At 36.4% G+C, this 15,646-nt stretch overlaps 3 protein-coding genes and 2 long non-coding RNA genes across 6 annotated transcripts; 1 reads left to right on the forward strand and 4 right to left on the reverse strand.

Annotated features, from left to right (window-relative positions):
- Positions 1-324: 324 nt before the first annotated feature.
- On the reverse strand, positions 325-2,571 carry LOC147520737 (uncharacterized). Of its 2 annotated transcripts, none has more exons than XR_015212799.1 (5): positions 2,083-2,571; positions 1,937-1,984; positions 1,272-1,352; positions 989-1,144; positions 325-576 (listed from the first exon to the last, which is right to left on the reverse strand). It is a non-coding gene; the product is annotated as an uncharacterized LOC147520737 (long non-coding RNA). The 2 variants fall into 2 exon arrangements; XR_015212800.1 differs by having other exon boundaries at positions 989-1,166; positions 2,083-2,542.
- A 565-nt stretch (positions 2,572-3,136) lies between these two features.
- On the reverse strand, positions 3,137-5,567 carry LOC147520738 (uncharacterized). The gene is made up of 4 exons (XR_015212798.1): positions 5,157-5,567; positions 4,810-4,953; positions 3,699-3,992; positions 3,137-3,530 (listed from the first exon to the last, which is right to left on the reverse strand). It is a non-coding gene; the product is annotated as an uncharacterized LOC147520738 (long non-coding RNA).
- Positions 5,568-5,722: 155 nt separating this feature from the next.
- LOC147520739 (ATP synthase subunit d, mitochondrial-like) lies at positions 5,723-7,750 on the forward strand. Its single transcript, XM_086592253.1, has 5 exons — positions 5,723-6,026; positions 6,121-6,202; positions 6,982-7,046; positions 7,262-7,351; positions 7,436-7,750. The coding sequence occupies exons 1-5, from the start codon at positions 5,835-5,837 to the stop codon at positions 7,535-7,537; spliced, it is 531 nt and encodes a 176-aa protein (XP_086448379.1). The 5' UTR covers positions 5,723-5,834; the 3' UTR covers positions 7,538-7,750.
- A 654-nt stretch (positions 7,751-8,404) lies between these two features.
- LOC147520740 (senescence-specific cysteine protease SAG39-like) lies at positions 8,405-9,879 on the reverse strand. Its single transcript, XM_086592252.1, has 2 exons — positions 9,365-9,879; positions 8,405-9,199 (listed from the first exon to the last, which is right to left on the reverse strand). The coding sequence occupies exons 1-2, from the start codon at positions 9,792-9,794 to the stop codon at positions 8,607-8,609; spliced, it is 1,023 nt and encodes a 340-aa protein (XP_086448378.1). The 5' UTR covers positions 9,795-9,879; the 3' UTR covers positions 8,405-8,606.
- Positions 9,880-10,649: 770 nt separating this feature from the next.
- On the reverse strand, positions 10,650-15,349 carry LOC147520741 (uncharacterized). The gene is made up of 8 exons (XM_086594326.1): positions 14,012-15,349; positions 13,729-13,905; positions 13,135-13,631; positions 12,738-12,790; positions 11,603-11,706; positions 11,353-11,493; positions 11,174-11,215; positions 10,650-11,084 (listed from the first exon to the last, which is right to left on the reverse strand). Exons 1-8 carry the CDS (start codon positions 14,891-14,893, stop codon positions 10,773-10,775), a joined length of 2,208 nt encoding a protein of 735 aa, XP_086450452.1. The 5' UTR covers positions 14,894-15,349; the 3' UTR covers positions 10,650-10,772.
- Positions 15,350-15,646: the final 297 nt, after the last annotated feature.

Here is a 15,646-nt window from a genome sequence, read left to right on the forward strand (position 1 = left end):
TATTATTACTAGTAAACGGGCACGTGCGTTGCACGTGCTAGAAAAGAAAATTGGGGTATAGAAAATCAAAAGAATGAACGCCATGTAAATTAGAATAGTAACATATTATATTTGTTTGAATGAATATATTATGTAACATGTTTTAGATTAATAAAGGTAAAGGTCTGACAAAAAACTTCAATAAGAAAAAAACACTTCAATATGCTAGTTGTGTTCTTTGTCCGATTCGATTTTGCTGCTCTGCCATGGTGCAAATAAATATATTCGAAGAGGTATTTAACAGCCTGTAATTTAGTAAATATTAGTGCATATGCCACAAACTAATTTACCAAGAAAATAGGTATTATGTTGATGAAATTCGCAAATGAACTCTTGGTTGTTTGGCATGAGTGCAGGAGCATGGAAAATTAGAAACTGAATTCTTACAAATGATTGCTGTAATGTAATAAAGTTGATTCAGCTCTAATGTTTGCCTGATTTTCACGATAGGCCTTCTGATAAATTGCCCTTGAGAACAGAAGAACTCCACATAGGCCTTCTAATAAACACAGCCACCATGTCCACCCCATCCCCATCCTGTGAAGAATGCATGTTAGTAACTGAAACAACCTACTCATGCTAGTTCCCATAAGAGTAGATATTAACAGAATCCTCAAGTGCTACAGGTTATTTCATCCAATAGCTCTCCAAGAGGAATCCCAAAACGAAAAAGAAAACGGAATGCATCATCCACCATAGTTGCTGAAAAGCAAAGATGGCAAGGGACGTCTCTTCTAAACAAAATTTACATAGATACCAAAGAAATGCATTCAAAAAGAAACGTAGGTTTTCAACATGTCTTTTTAAACGCAAAAAATCATTAGAAGTTCACAACTCCAAATAGACAATGTGACGGTAATCTGATAGAAAGAACATCTCGTCATTTCTTCAGTAACAACAAAAGATGATGCTATAAGATGGTGCATGACTTAAATAATATACTACTCACCAACAGAAGGAGAATCAGATTTTGCTGCATTAACAGATGGGTGGCTGTTGATGGTCAGAAAACCCTTCAAATTAATGCTTCCCAATTGTTCATTAACGATCTTTGTCTCTGCCTGGAGACCATTTAACTCTGACCATGGATTGCTTTCAAGTTTTCCTAGGCACCATTGCATAAATATCTTATGCATCAAGAACCAAATGAGGAAATATTTTCTCATGGAATTGTTTAAGCTAAAGAAATTGGAAGGCGCAGTAATACTATGAAATGGAAATGAAAATCATACATCATGAATATCTTCAACGGATTTTAGTGACACAGCCCATTCTTCTTTAAGTTTCTTGTCACGTGAGCGTGGTCGCATAAACTGTCACAGAAGTTACAATACATTACTGGATTGTTCTGGATGAATCAATAGCCAGAATGGCAAAAGTAGAGATAAAGAGGTTTGAAGCCAATGGACAATCCACAGACTACATCTAGAAAATCCCATAAGTATTTGAGGCACACATAGAGCAGTAAATAATTATTTAAGAATACTTGGAGCAAAGAAATAAGCTGAGAATATCAAAAAGCATCCCAAGTTCTTTCTTATATTTTGATTGATAAGTTAGCAACATTGTGAAAAATCATGGTACAATTTATAACAATTGTACTTCAACTCTCGAGAAAAATCACACAGAACCATTATAGAGCATACAATTATTTGTAATCCACATGACGACCAAATAACACCCCAAAAAAAAAAAATCAAAACACAGTTTATGATTAGTCATTATCCAAATGACAACCAAATAAAACCCTAAAAAAATAAGAACACTACAAAATTTAAATGCTAAATTCTTCATAAGACCCTGACTCTGAGATTGAAACATGAAGTTGCGGGTTGCCAGTCTAGGATAAACTATAGCATTATTTAAATTGAAACAATCCCTTAAAAAATAAACGCACCTCTGAGGATGATACTGAAAATGAAGCGCGCAACCATACACAGTAAGCCTGTAACATGCAGATTAGCGATATTAGCGAATACTTAAAGTGGGAAAAGAAGCAAAAAATAAAACCGAAAAAAAAAAAAAATCAGAGCAGTGAAATACCTGTATGACGAAAGCGAGATTACCTAGGCGAAAATCCTATGTTTGGAATGACCATGAATACACTGCTGGAGACCCTTCTTTCGTGAGACAGTTGTGATTCCTCTTTGACTAATAGACAGATGGGATACTGAAGAAGACTGACTCTCTTAACTGGCCCAAGGGCCTCAGTAGCTTTCTTCCTATTCTTCACCATAACCCCCGTTCTTCTTGTTCTTTGCTGATCATTGCGTTTACCAAGGTCCTGTATTTAGCTGGCTCAGGAGTGAAGCATATCAGTCTTTAATCCTATCAAATAAGACCAAGCCCTAGCGCCAAGAACGAGTGAACCAAAACCAGTTCGGTCTTTCTGTTCCTCCAGCACCGATGAAAGCTCGCAGCATCAACAGCGACCTCTTGACTCCGCAACAGCAAATGAACTCCCTTCACCAGTGGGCCTTGGCATCCTATTCTTATCCCACCTATCGATTAGAAATATTGCCATCCCACCCCGAGAATCCCAGATTTGAGTCTATTCTGATTTTGCTACACATCAACACTCGAACTCTGAAACTGAATCCCTATGAACAGGCACTGCATCTGGGATATCCGGAACGGAATCACAATCACTTCTCGTAACTGCATGACTCCTGTGGTAATAAACAACTGGATCAGCACTGGTGTGACTTCCATCGCCGCTACCTACCGAAAAAAAAACTCACTTTGGTGCGGAAATAACCTCTCTTCTTTCCACCTCCGCTTCCGGTTTAGATGCAAGATGTTTGGGAAAATACGGGAACTAATTAAAAGAGATGGTAGAAAACCCAAAAATAGATTCATGAGCGAGAGTTTCAGAATGTTGTTATTATTAAATTTTTTTTTGGAGAAGAAGAGGAACGGGTTTTAATTGGGATATATCTGCCAAACGGTGTCTGTTAAGATTATTTTTTAGAGTCTGAATGATGAAAAAGAGTTTAGAGAATTTGTGTGCCATTTTTTGTTGTTGTGATTTATGTAGCGATGGAAAGGTGCGTCTGTTTGGGTTTATTTTCCATTGTAAGTTCAGTGAGAAAGGAGAAATGTATATACGATTTATTTTTGCCAAGTCAGCAATATTTTATATAATGTAAAAGAGGGAGAATGTGCAGTGCGAGTTACAGACAAAATCACACCTGGTAGTGTTTATATAAGACAGCTCCTGCAAAAATATTCAAACATGCACATTTTTCATCTATCTTTACACCTGTAGTAGGCTAGATCAGGTACGTCCCATCTGTTAACCCATGTCGGTCTTCCTTGGATCACTAAAAACTCATTGTTGAGCCAATGTTGCTCCGAACTTAGCCGCTTTATCTGCCACGATATTCACTTCTCTGTAATTGGTTGTCATCCTTATAGCTTGCAGCTTTTCTTACATATATTTCACCTTGGATGGGTTCTTCATGGCAACTTGTTTTCGCCAAATGAGTGAACTGCAGCAACAGAATCAGATTTAATCCACAAGTAGACCCAACCAATGTTAAATTGCTCATTCTACACTCTATCATAGCTATACACTTGGCCAAGTGTTTGGACTCATATTTTTCTACTCAGTACCAGTAAGAAGTTCCCCATGTCATCTCTGAAGCTAGCACCCATACCTGATATCCTGGGAATTCCTCTCAATGCACCAACAACATCGATCTTCACAACTCCTTGCTTGAGAAGAGACCAATAGCAACTTCGGGTTCTAAATGCAGGTTGTGGTCTTGCTGGTAGTCCCATTGTTCAGAATCGCATCATCTCTTGTACCATCAATATGGTCTAAAACAATTTCTTATCCTGAATAATTTCTTCCTTCTGCACTTCCAGCTGCCTAATAAGACCAGTGATCCTACAATATCTTCCTTCAGCTCTCTTACTAAGAAATCCTCTTTGGAATCCACTTTTTTATCCTGTAACAGACATCTAAGAAATATTAGGATGTAAAAAACCTTAATTAGCCAAGAACCTGTGAAGTGATCCGAGCGCAACTGTCATTATAGCTAACTTATTTTTAAATAGACAACAGACTGCCTATCATAGTTGCAGGGGAAAAAAAAGGAATTCAACATAAATGTATTTTATTATTGAAGGGTGTGAATGTTCCTAGCTAAGTGAGACCAAATATAAGAGCAATTCTATAGAACTTTTGGAGTTATACAACACAAACTGTGGCTAAACTTTTGGAGTTCACACAGAGTACGTCTTAGTAACAAATAATGCATTAAACTCTCAGGATAATCACCAAGGACGAAAATTGAAAGGAACACGCTTGAAAAATGGGAGTTGTGAAACACACACCCCTGGATTAACTGTTGATAATGCTATTGCAATCTAAAAGTACAATAAAATCACTCTAAATACAAATCTGATCTAAACAAAAGATAAATGAAATATGGGAAAAAAAATGCTGGTAAACATAACTCAAAAGCGATGGAAAAAATGAAATTGGGAAATAAACTATGGGCTAAAGAAGAAGAATATATGGGTGAGAGAAAACAAACTTTTTTGGTGGTTGTTCCGTTTTGATTTAGAAAATGAAAGACATGAAGTGAAAGAACCTTGATTGCTTGAGAGTTCATTCATTTTTCTTATACATGAATGTGGACTTTTATTAAATTGTGAACTATGTAAAATAGATTTCAAACACCAGTTCTTATTTCTTTATCTATTAAGACATTCTATATAACAACTAAGAGAAGAAGAAAAAAAGGCAGAGACAGTACTTACCAGGACATAGCAAAGACAAAGGCCAGGCAGAAGAAAGAGTAAGCGGATTACATCGTTACTTGCAAATTTATAATCAACTTTCCAGAATCCCATTTTGAACGGCACTATTGTAATTTAGCAGTCCTTCTAAGTTCTAACAGCGACCTGTGTTTGACAAAAATACGAAAGCCTCAAACCGATTTTGGGAAGCGCTAACTTATTGATATTAAACAATCTAATAGTAGCAAAATTCAAGTGTAACTAAACATAAAGTTATTCAGGCATTTTTTCAAACAATTAAAAGTTATGTGGAAAAAAAATTAGAAAGAAACATAAGAGAACGAGACGGGAAGAAAAAGCAATCAAACCTGTTTTTGAAGATCGCCATGGAACATCGTACTTATCATTTTATCTCTTTTTAGTCAAATCTGGAAACGGGGTCTAAATGGTGAGAATAAAATAAAAAAGTAACGAATTTGAAAAAAATAAGTGATGGAGTTTCGTTATTTTGCCGGAGAAAGAAGATGTTTTTTTTTTCTTAGCGGTTAATATTTATACTGTAGATAAACTGGTAAAGTACTCGAAACGGTGCGTCTGTTTCGGGTTATTATTCGGCTTATAATTCCGTCACTTCATTTTTCCCAATTTACCCTTCCAATGAAAAACAAAAAATAAGTGGCTGTCTAACTTTCCGGTACCCTTTCCATTTAAAACTTTGGTATAAAACCAGAAATACGGGAACTAATTGGAAAATCTGGTATCCGCTTTATATATAAGATTATTATTTTTTATCTTATTTTATTTGTTTAGTTATAAGGATTTATCCTCTCGAAAAAGTTTACCAAAATTATATATTGGATTGTTGTAGTAGTGGGCGTTTTGGGTATTTAATGAAACAAAGAAAGGAAAAAGATACCCTCTCCAATACAACAGGAGAAGACATCAAATGAGATAACCCTGGCAAACAGTCTAGCCCGTTTCCTTTTCTCTATAAACGAAAGAAACCCTCATCTATCTAATCTCAATCATTAAAAAAAAAAAAAAAAATGAGCGCTAGCGTAGCTGGAAAGAAAGTAGCAGACGTAGCTGCAAAAGCGATATCCGCAGCAAAAAGGGGAACAATAGATTGGAATGGAATGTACAAACTTCTTGTCTCTGATGAAGCCCGTAAGGAATTTTCCAGTCTTCGTCGTGCTTTTGACGAAGTCAACAACACTCTTCAAACCAAGTTCAGCCAGGTCATTTTATTATTATTTCCTTTTATTTACCGATTTATGTTAAATTGATGGAAAGATTTAAAGGGTTACTTTATTTAATTTCTGATGCTGACAGGAACCGGAGCCGATAGACTGGGAGTATTATAGAAAAGGAATTGGTTCTCGCTTGGTTGATATGTATAAAGAAGCTTATGACAGTATGTTCATTTTTTTTTTTTTGTAAGTGAGAAAATAAGCTATGAAATAAAGGAAAGACTATTTCATGTAATTTAGGATTATGAATTTTATGGAAATGGTTATGAATTTTATGGAAATGTGGCATTGGGCTCATACTTGGGGTATTGATATGATTTCCATCTTGGGTGGTGTTCCTACATTATGGGATTATATTGGGATAAGTTAAAAAATGAGCAGTTTTTTTTAGTAGTAGTAGTTGCTTAAAACCTCAACAGGGTGCTCTTCTTTAAAATTCGACAATTCTGTTGTTCTTAGTCTTATTTAAATTTAAGATTTCAATAAGCATAATAGTGAATGTCAATTCTTCAGATTTTAACTCATCTTTGCCTTGAGGTTGATATAAATAAATCGCATTCTGGTTAGTGTACCTATATATAGGATAATGGGTTACAGACATGATATATGTTTAAATAGCACTCATCTATTGCGACTGATAACTTCCGCTTCGCTCCGTTGTATGAGGGGTGTCACATGTATCGGCTAAATAAAATATTGGGAATGCGTAATGCTTCCTTGGCACACATGTACCAGACTACCAGGTAGGAATCCTTTGGTTAAGTAACCACAACTATTTGATAACATCTTATCTGATATACTTTCTCAGAATTTGTATGCGAGGGTAAGGGTCAGCTATATGTGGTTTGTTTTCATTTAATTTTTCTGCTTTATAGCGGTTTACACTTCAAAGATTTTACTGAATGTGTTCATTTTTTGCATACCTTTACTATTTGTTCTCCAGGCATCGAGATCCCTAAGTATGTGGACACCGTGACTCCTCAATATAAACCAAAGTTTGAAGCATTAGTGAGAACCCAACTCTTTTTCCTTTTTTTAGTTTTCGTTGGTGACTATCATCTTGTCAATTCATGATGCAAGGGGGTTTATACACTACAGTTGAATCAGGATATGTATGTTAGATAGAAGCAGTCTCTTTGATAAAATTCCAGTGTGTGCAAGCGAAGTTAACTTTCTTTAGAATCATATTTATTGCATGTAATGATTGAATGCCCGGTTTACGGTTGGTGGAGCTAAAAGAAGCCGGCAAAGCAATCCCCGAAAAGAGTCCGAAAAGATTGGAAAAGGAAATCGTAGAAGTTCGAGAATTGAAGGTAAAGGGATTGAATTAGTTTATCCTAAAATTTGAGATGGTTTCATTCTTATATTTCTAATCGGTTCCATCTTCATCTGAGCAGTCGAAGATTAGTACCATGACTGCAGATGAATACTTTGAGAAGCACCCTGAGCTGAAGAAGAAGTTCGATGATGAAATAAGGAATGACTATTGGGGTTATTAATTCTATTTTCTTTTGATATTGGCATGAGGCCAAACTCTTCACCAGTTTTTGGGATTTTAGCCTTTTTGTTTCAACTTCCCAAATAAAAATGCCCGAATTGTTTACTCATTGGTGACTTAATTTGAATTTGCTATGTTCTTGGAAACGGAATTCCTGTTGGTTTCCGTATTCTCATGCTTTGTTGACTATGAAATTGAATTTTGAGTTCATGCACTGCAGTTGCTACTTTGTTCACTTTGAAATAATTTTTACTGTTTATATTCAAAATAATTTCAGAGTACCTTTTCTTTTTAATGATTGTAAAGTGATGGTGGATAAGTTTGTTAAGAATTTGGACTTGACTTTGCATAGTTGAATTGTTTGTTGAGACGACCAGTTAAAGAGTGTATTATATTCTGAACAGACACCCCTTGCCAAACTTGCATGATATATCCATGAACTCATAAATCCGAGATTTTAGGTAGTCACTAGCCATTTGGCCCGGCCTATGGCCGGACTTGCTACATAGATAGCTAATGACTCAAATTGAAAAGAGAATGAAAACGGCAAAGTGTTGAAACATCAAATTTGTCAATATTCAAGGAATAGTAAGTATAAACAAATTGATTCGCCACTATGATTGGCCAACCCATGCATTATTCCCCCTGGAATATATTAACAACACTCATTTGTATGTACCTGTATAAAGCTCAAACGTGACAATGGTAGTCAATCAAAGAACTGGCTCTTGTGAAAAGTTGTACAAGTATTTACACTTCAAGATGTTTATTACCAACAATAAGCGTGCACAGATCCTTTCGACATCAAGCCCGAACGCAATTATATAGATTGACAAAAACAAAATCTTCTTCAAAATGCGTTACGAACAGTATCAAAATAAAAGTGCATCTCCATTTCGGTAAAAGAGGACTAGTACAATGTACATTGCTCAGTAATTACGCCATTTACATACATGAACATACTTTACACGGACACAACTTAATAATTACTTAGAATACAGTAGTTACAACTTAAACATAAAGTACTAATCACAGACACATAATTTGATCCATATTCTCAAGGTTTCTTACTAGGCAGTTGGATAGGATGCCATCATGGCAATACCGCAGATACCCCCTTCAGTGCCAATATCACGTTGCATTCTTATGTATCCATTCTCACCCCATGAAGTCCCCCAAGAGTTCTTCACCAACCAGTATTTGGTACCATCGCTAGCTGTTCCATAACCAACTGCGGTGACACCATGGTCCAATTGGGTGCCACAATCTCCTGTGAATACACCACTTGAGTAGAACTGGAAGGCTGATCCACTGGCATCAATAGCCACGGCAATAGGTTGGTTTGCAACTGCCTTTAACAGAGCTTTCTCGTCATTGGCTGGCACATCTTCATGGCCAGTGATATTCGCTGCATGGGAGGCTTCTTTTTTCTTATCGCAAGCTCCATCAATAGCTTTGTATGGGTAGGTACCTTCAGTAGCGAGACCATGATTTTGTACAATGAAATCAAAGGCATCATCCATGAGACCACCTTCACATCCTTGATCCTCACCGTTTACGTCGCAATCGACTAGCTCTTGCTCAGACAAAGATATCAATTTACCTGTTGAGAGTTGGGTTATACCTTCCATAGAAGCTACAGTAGAGAATGCCCAACAACTTCCTGTATTTTTGAGTATTTTGACATCAAAAAATTGTTAGCAAACAGCTAGAAGGTGATGTCTATTTAATAATATAAGTATGCCAAAAAAGTGAAAAAACCAGGAGCGACTAATGGATGTAACAATAGATAGTTTAGTGATGTTTTTATCAGTCTATGTTCACCTACCGCATTGGCCTTGGTCCTTGATAGGTGTGACAGCTCCTTTCTTTCTCCAATCCATGCTAGATGGAACTGCTGTAACATTTTCGTACCTGAACGCTGTCCCAGACTTTCGTTCAGGGGAGTTCTTGTATCCATTTCGAGATGCTATAAATTCTTCATTGGTTTGGTCAGCAAAGCCATTGACACTTAGCACATAAGTTCGATCACCAACCTTGTTAAAAGTATCAATGTACTCGACGTTGGTTTTGAATACCTGAAAGCGCATCTCTTTCTCAACAGAGTCCTTGTATACCAGACCATAATTAGTCATCCATTGCTCATGCCTATCTTCCATAGATAATTCTTGGAGGTTACGTGACATAGCTTGAGTTGTATAGAGAGCCAAAACGACCAACGCCAAACTCATGCACCGCCATGTGAGTGAAGAAGCCATGACTACAAGCTATTGGGGGTGTAGGGGGTGTAGTTTTGAGAGTTGTAGATATGTAGGATTCAAGTTTCAAGTAATTGAGTGAGTATGCACATTCCTAGTCCTTGTTTATATAGACGAATTTTAGTCATGTGTTGTTAACTTTGACACCAAAATGAGATTTTCACAATTGAGTGCCGGGGGAACCACAGATGATTTGAATAGCAAATAGACAATTTAGTACTTAAATATTTGTGCTGAAATATACAAAAGTAACAAAACTATACATTAGTGATCTATGGACAACGACATACAATATTCATGTTTTGTCTTATTGAACGAACTTATTGGGTAGATAAATTAGTAAGGTCTCCTGAGTCATGATAGCCTGATACTGCTAATTTGTTATTACTATATGCATGGAATGGAAATTATACTGGGGACAGATGAGCTTCTTGGAAAGAGACTATCAATCTCACAACACTGTAGTACTCTAGTCTTCATGAACTCTACTGAGAGTCTGAGACAGGAAGTTCTTTGTAGCACAGACTCCACGAATTTATGTTCGTCCTCAAGTCCACAACGAAACCAATGGTGGCAACAGTACATCGGAAATTTCTCCATCCTTCAAAAGGGAAAAAGTAACCTGATTACATTCTTCCCGTAATCTTTCTGTATAAGAAAAGAGAAATGGGCATTTGTGAGAGAAGAGTACTCATGTCTGACATTTAGCACAACTTAAAATTGAGATATATTTTTTCCACGACAAACAAGAAGGATCAGAAAGAACCAATCTCAGAGTATGCAAGCACTGTCTCAAAGAAAACACACAAAACCATTGCAGAACCTCTGGACTGTGGTGCGCAACATAATTTCAAAAGCTTGGCTGACAATATATAAACATATTTTTGATATATGAGTACATGACCATGTTCAAACAATTTGACTGGCCTGAAAAAAGAAAAATTAATATTACAGAATGTGGAGAGTGGACATAAACCATTACAGGTCTTGCAAAAACAGGATTCCAACACTTGATGAGGCCCGTGGATGTCTCAGTAGTTTTCTGCCAATTTTCATCATTTCTTGGTTATCTACGCAACTCCGTTTATCAGAATTTGAAACCATGATAAACATTTGCTCCAAAACTGTTGCGTTCTCCAGAAAGAACTTGACCAGTTTCACTTCATTCTCATATCCTCGGAACCCTTGAATTTCAACTAACTTGAGGTGTGACAGCTTGCAGTTAGACATCATATCCTCTTCTTCAAACAGCTCAACTTGGTTGGTGTATTCATAGTCTTCATACTTCCCCTTGACAATGATCATTAGATAAAAGTTAAAAGAAGGACGGGGATTTACTAGTAAGCCACTGAATTTAGTATCAACAATTGAGCGCTTACCAAGATAACATATTCAATTTGAGGAGAATGCCCAACAACTTCCTGTATTTTTGAGTATTTTGACATCAAAAAATTGTTAGCAAACAGCTAGAAGGTGATGTCTATTTAATAATATAAGTATGCCAAAAAAGTGAAAAAACCAGGAGCAACTAATGGATGTAACAGCTATGTTCACCTACCGCATTGGCCTTGGTCCTTGATAGGTGTGACAGCTCCTTTCTTTCTCCAATCCATACTAGATGGAACTGCTGTAACATTTTCGTACATGAACGCTGTCCCAGACTTTCGTTCAGGGGAGTTCTTGTATCCATTTCGAGATGCTATAAATTCTTCATTGGTTTGGTCAGCAAAGCCATTGACACTTAGCACATAAGTTCGATCACCAACCTTGTTAAAAGTATCAATGTACTCGACGTTGGTTTTGAATACCTGAAAGCGCATCTCTTTCTCAACAGAGTCCTTGTATACCCTTTGGATAGACCAAACGTTTCTCCACCCTTTGGATAGAACACATGTTCGAACCATTTCTTCAACTGGAAGGAACGACACAATATGATAGATTAGAGGTAGTGGCAAACCAATGAATCTGTCCACTCCTACACTAACGTTCTGGTCATCAAATTGACTTTGCAACATTGTCATGAAACTCAGTTCTTTTTTTCTTAGTTTTCTTCTTAATCCAAAAATAGGTACATAAATGGCTTATATATATAGTCTCTAAAGAAGACTCTAGATACTAGAAACCTCATTAACTATATCACACATTTTAATTAGACTTTTCATTATCCTAGACAGAATTAAACTTTCACGACTCTTTGACTTCTAGAAATTTGGTGTAGTTTTCCAACAATCACCACATCTTTCGGTTGGTACTTGTGTTGTTCAGTTATAAATGGTTCCGAAGAGAAGAACTATTGAACGCCAAAGAATTTGAACCTTTACAACTGCTCTTGTACGAGCTTTATACTATTTGTTTGCACGTAAAATTCCTAAACCAACCCTTAGATCTTGTACAGAAGGAGTGCATTTTACGCTCCCTTTCATTTTGCACAGACAAAATCATTACAACTGTATATTGAGTCTTAAATTGAAGCGGATGGGATGTTGCCTCTGAGCATTTCTGATGTGTGTCATATTTTGGGACCAACATAAAGAAGAATTCTGTTGAAGGTCGTCTACAACTTGTCCAAAGGGATTAAGTTGGCGGTAAACTCAAACTATTTTATCTGTGCTATTTCATAGTCAGGAATTTCAACATTGTTTCACACATTTGAGAGATATGGTTCTTTTTTGTATTTTATTTTATCTTATTTACTTGTAAACTCGAACCATCTTGTACAAGCAATACAGACTTACAGAGTGCAGATTGCATAATGTTCACCACTACCACCCCTCCCAAACAAAAAACAAAAGTAAGTCTGTGGCAGATCAAGATCAATGTCTATGTATAATGCCTACGAGAAATGACTATATAACACATTGACATTTAACGAGTACATTTACATGGATATATTTTCTCTACTACAAAGCACGAATGGCCAAGAAAAAAGTAGTGTCTAAGTACTTAATGTCTTAATCACTGTCATAAAGAACCATTGCAGAGCCTGCAGTATACATCTGTTTGAGGGAAACCCACGTAAGTAAGCGATAACTACTTGAAAGGCTTGAGATGAAAGATCTAATCATATTTTTCATATATTATAAAATGCAAGAGTTTCTTGGAAATCAGTTTACACCCCATATAGTAATACTGACCGGACTCCTGAGTCTTCAAAAGCTTAAAAATCATTAGGGTTACCAACAACTACTTGATTCACAGGAAACAACTAACACAAACTCCGAATATCAACCATAAAAACTTATTTCGCCTCCCATCCAAATAACCACTTAATATAACCTGTTCTCACAATTTTAACTGACATGAGAAAACAAAAGTGTCAAGACTCGAGGTCAACCATTACAGGTCATGTAGAAAAATTATTAGCGAGGCTCGTGGATGTTTCAAAAGTTTTCTGCCGATTTTCATTATTTCTTGCTTATCTGCAGAACTCCATTCAGTAGGCTCTGAAACCATGATGATCATTCTCTCCAAAAAAATAGCGTTCTCCAGAAAAATTTTAACCATTTTCACTTCATTCTCAAATCCACAAAACCCTTGGATTTCAATTAACTTGAGGTGTGACAGTTTGCACTCAGACCACATCTCCTCCAACAAAAAGTGCCCAACACCACCATCGTCATCTTCACCTTCACCATCATCAACATATTCACCTTCAATATCAACATCTACATCTTCACCATCACCATCACTATCACCATCACCATGACCTTCATCTACATCTACGTCTACATCTACATCTTCTTCATCTTCATCTTCATCTTCATCTTCCTCGTCGTCGTCTTCTTCTTCATCTTCACCATCTTCATCTTCATCACCATCATCATCAATATGACCCCCCTTGACAATGACCATTAAAGTGAAAATAAAAAACTTAGAAACATGGAGGAACAACAACTTTATTTACTAATTCTTGAGTTGAGTACTAAGTGCTTACCATATCGTTTACTAAAAAGACAGATTCAATTTCAGGAGAGTGCCTGATTATACTGTTGATCAATACAATTTCATGGTCACTGAACAGAGTTTCAATCTTCAGCCACTTCAGATTAGAAAATAGAGTCTTGTTGCAAGTTAGTATTGATAGATATTTGTGCAGTTCCTCAGAAATTGACTAAGACAAGAAAAACAAGAGTGTAAGAAAGAAAATAACATAATCTGATACAATCATATTTCAATTTGGTCAAATGAGAGTAAATAAAAGCATTCTAAGTATTTACCTGAGCAGACAATGTAGACAATGTCAGGTACCGTGCACTCTTAAAAATACTAATTAGTAGGGTAGTTGATTGAGAAGAATGAAATCTGAGGTCAATGTTTGCATCAGACAGCGACTTTAGGTTCTCGTTGACCATAATATTTACGGGACGTAAATTTGATATACTTAGTTTCAGGGAGATTAGATTCGGAGAAGAAATAACAATTGAAGAAGGAAAGTTGCCCTTCAGATTCAAATACCGAAGTTTAGAAGCAGAGATAGTTAAGATACCAGGCATAAAGTCACAGTCTTTTAGAATAAATGTCTCCAAGGAAGGACTTGCAGAAAATAGGACCTCATCAAGTTGGCCATCCTTTAAAATAACTGAGATTAGATGCAGAGTTTTTAGAGCAGGTAAATAGATACAAGGTGGCACAAATAGCTTGTTGCCAGATAGTCTTAGCTCTGTCAAGGATTCGCAAGAGAACAACTGAGGAGTTAACAGGACATTCTTAGTGCAATCATTTTCAATATGAAGAGCTTGGACATTATGTCTGACTGCATATGTGATCCACGAGTCGACCCTAGCGATATCACTAGCCTGAAACTCGGTTACCAAGGAGAGATGGAATTTCTGAAAATCTGACCCATCTCGAAAAATTAGTAAAGAGTTCACAAACGTAGTAAATTCTTTAGTGGTTTGAAATAACTTTTGATTGAAATGAAAGGAAGGGACAGAAGACCATATGTTTATCCACCGTTTGGATAGAACACACGTTCGAACCACTTCTTGGATAGGAAGAAATGATAGAATATGATGGATTTCAGTCCATGATAAACCAGTGAACCTATCCATTCCTAGACTCACATTATGGGAAAGGGAGAGCTTTTGGGTCTTGTTCATCGATACTAAATACTTTCTCAGATAAAATCGATAACTTGGTAAATCCAAGTAAATGTTATCCTAGCATCCGCAAGACCGCAACAGTAGCGCGTATGTAGCTGTGAAGTGTGAACACAATCCAAGTATGAAATGGTTACATTAGCCTTAACTTTAAAACCACATATACGAAACAAAACAAAATTGGGGGTTAGGGAATAAGGAGATAGATGATAAAAAAAGAACATAAACAATTTGACGAATCAATTCGCTTAATCAAGGAACTAATGCCTCCATGAACATAAACTTGAAGCAGCTCTGATCTTACATCACAATGACCCCTATTACCATCCATCTTTCGAGTCATTTGTTACCAGCCTCTTATAAAACAATAATTCTACCCCACTAAATGTCTTCTCAAAAATCTACAGACATAAATGTCAACATAAGTAAAAACGCAGAACTTCGTTACTTGTATCCAGCACAAGAACTTAACCCCATGTTATTAGTCCCCACAACCAACATTGGAAAGGACGTTAATTAAACAAAAGAACGTAAAAACCCCATTCGAGGAAGGTAACAAAATCAAAAGTCATGAATGCAAAAAAGATGAATTCCAACATGTAACAAACAAGATGTGTTAAAAACAGAATGAGATACTTACTTGAAAACAACAAACAACATCATGAAATAGTAAAATCAAACTTACAGTGGGGAGTGAGAGTGAAACGAAAATGCAGATGAATGGTTCGGGACAAGGAGCGTTGAGGAAGCTAT

This window comes from Coptis chinensis, chromosome 2 (assembly GCF_015680905.1).
Source record: "Coptis chinensis isolate HL-2020 chromosome 2, ASM1568090v1, whole genome shotgun sequence".
Classification (NCBI taxonomy): domain Eukaryota; kingdom Viridiplantae; phylum Streptophyta; class Magnoliopsida; order Ranunculales; family Ranunculaceae; genus Coptis; species Coptis chinensis.

What these genes read in the sequence shown, in the direction of transcription:
- LOC147520741 (XM_086594326.1), bottom strand. Translation starts at nt 14,893, where the DNA reads ATGAACAAGACCCAAAAGCTCTCCCTTTCCCATAATGTGAGTCTAGGA. An exon ending in ATAATTTTTCTACATGACCT is followed by an intron (nt 12,791 to 13,134) that starts GTAATGGTTGAC and finishes TCCCTCAAACAG; the next exon opens with ATGTATACTGCAGGCTCTGC. An exon ending in GACAGTGATTAAGACATTAA is followed by an intron (nt 11,707 to 12,737) that starts GTACTTAGACAC and finishes CGTTCCTTCCAG; the next exon opens with TTGAAGAAATGGTTCGAACA.
- LOC147520740 (XM_086592252.1), bottom strand. Translation starts at nt 9,794, where the DNA reads ATGGCTTCTTCACTCACATGGCGGTGCATGAGTTTGGCGTTGGTCGTT. An exon ending in CAAGGACCAAGGCCAATGCG is followed by an intron (nt 9,200 to 9,364) that starts GTAGGTGAACAT and finishes TCAAAAATACAG; the next exon opens with GAAGTTGTTGGGCATTCTCT.
- LOC147520739 (XM_086592253.1), top strand. Translation starts at nt 5,835, where the DNA reads ATGAGCGCTAGCGTAGCTGGAAAGAAAGTAGCAGACGTAGCTGCAAAA. An exon ending in TTCAAACCAAGTTCAGCCAG is followed by an intron (nt 6,027 to 6,120) that starts GTCATTTTATTA and finishes TGATGCTGACAG; the next exon opens with GAACCGGAGCCGATAGACTG. An exon ending in AACCAAAGTTTGAAGCATTA is followed by an intron (nt 7,047 to 7,261) that starts GTGAGAACCCAA and finishes CCCGGTTTACGG; the next exon opens with TTGGTGGAGCTAAAAGAAGC.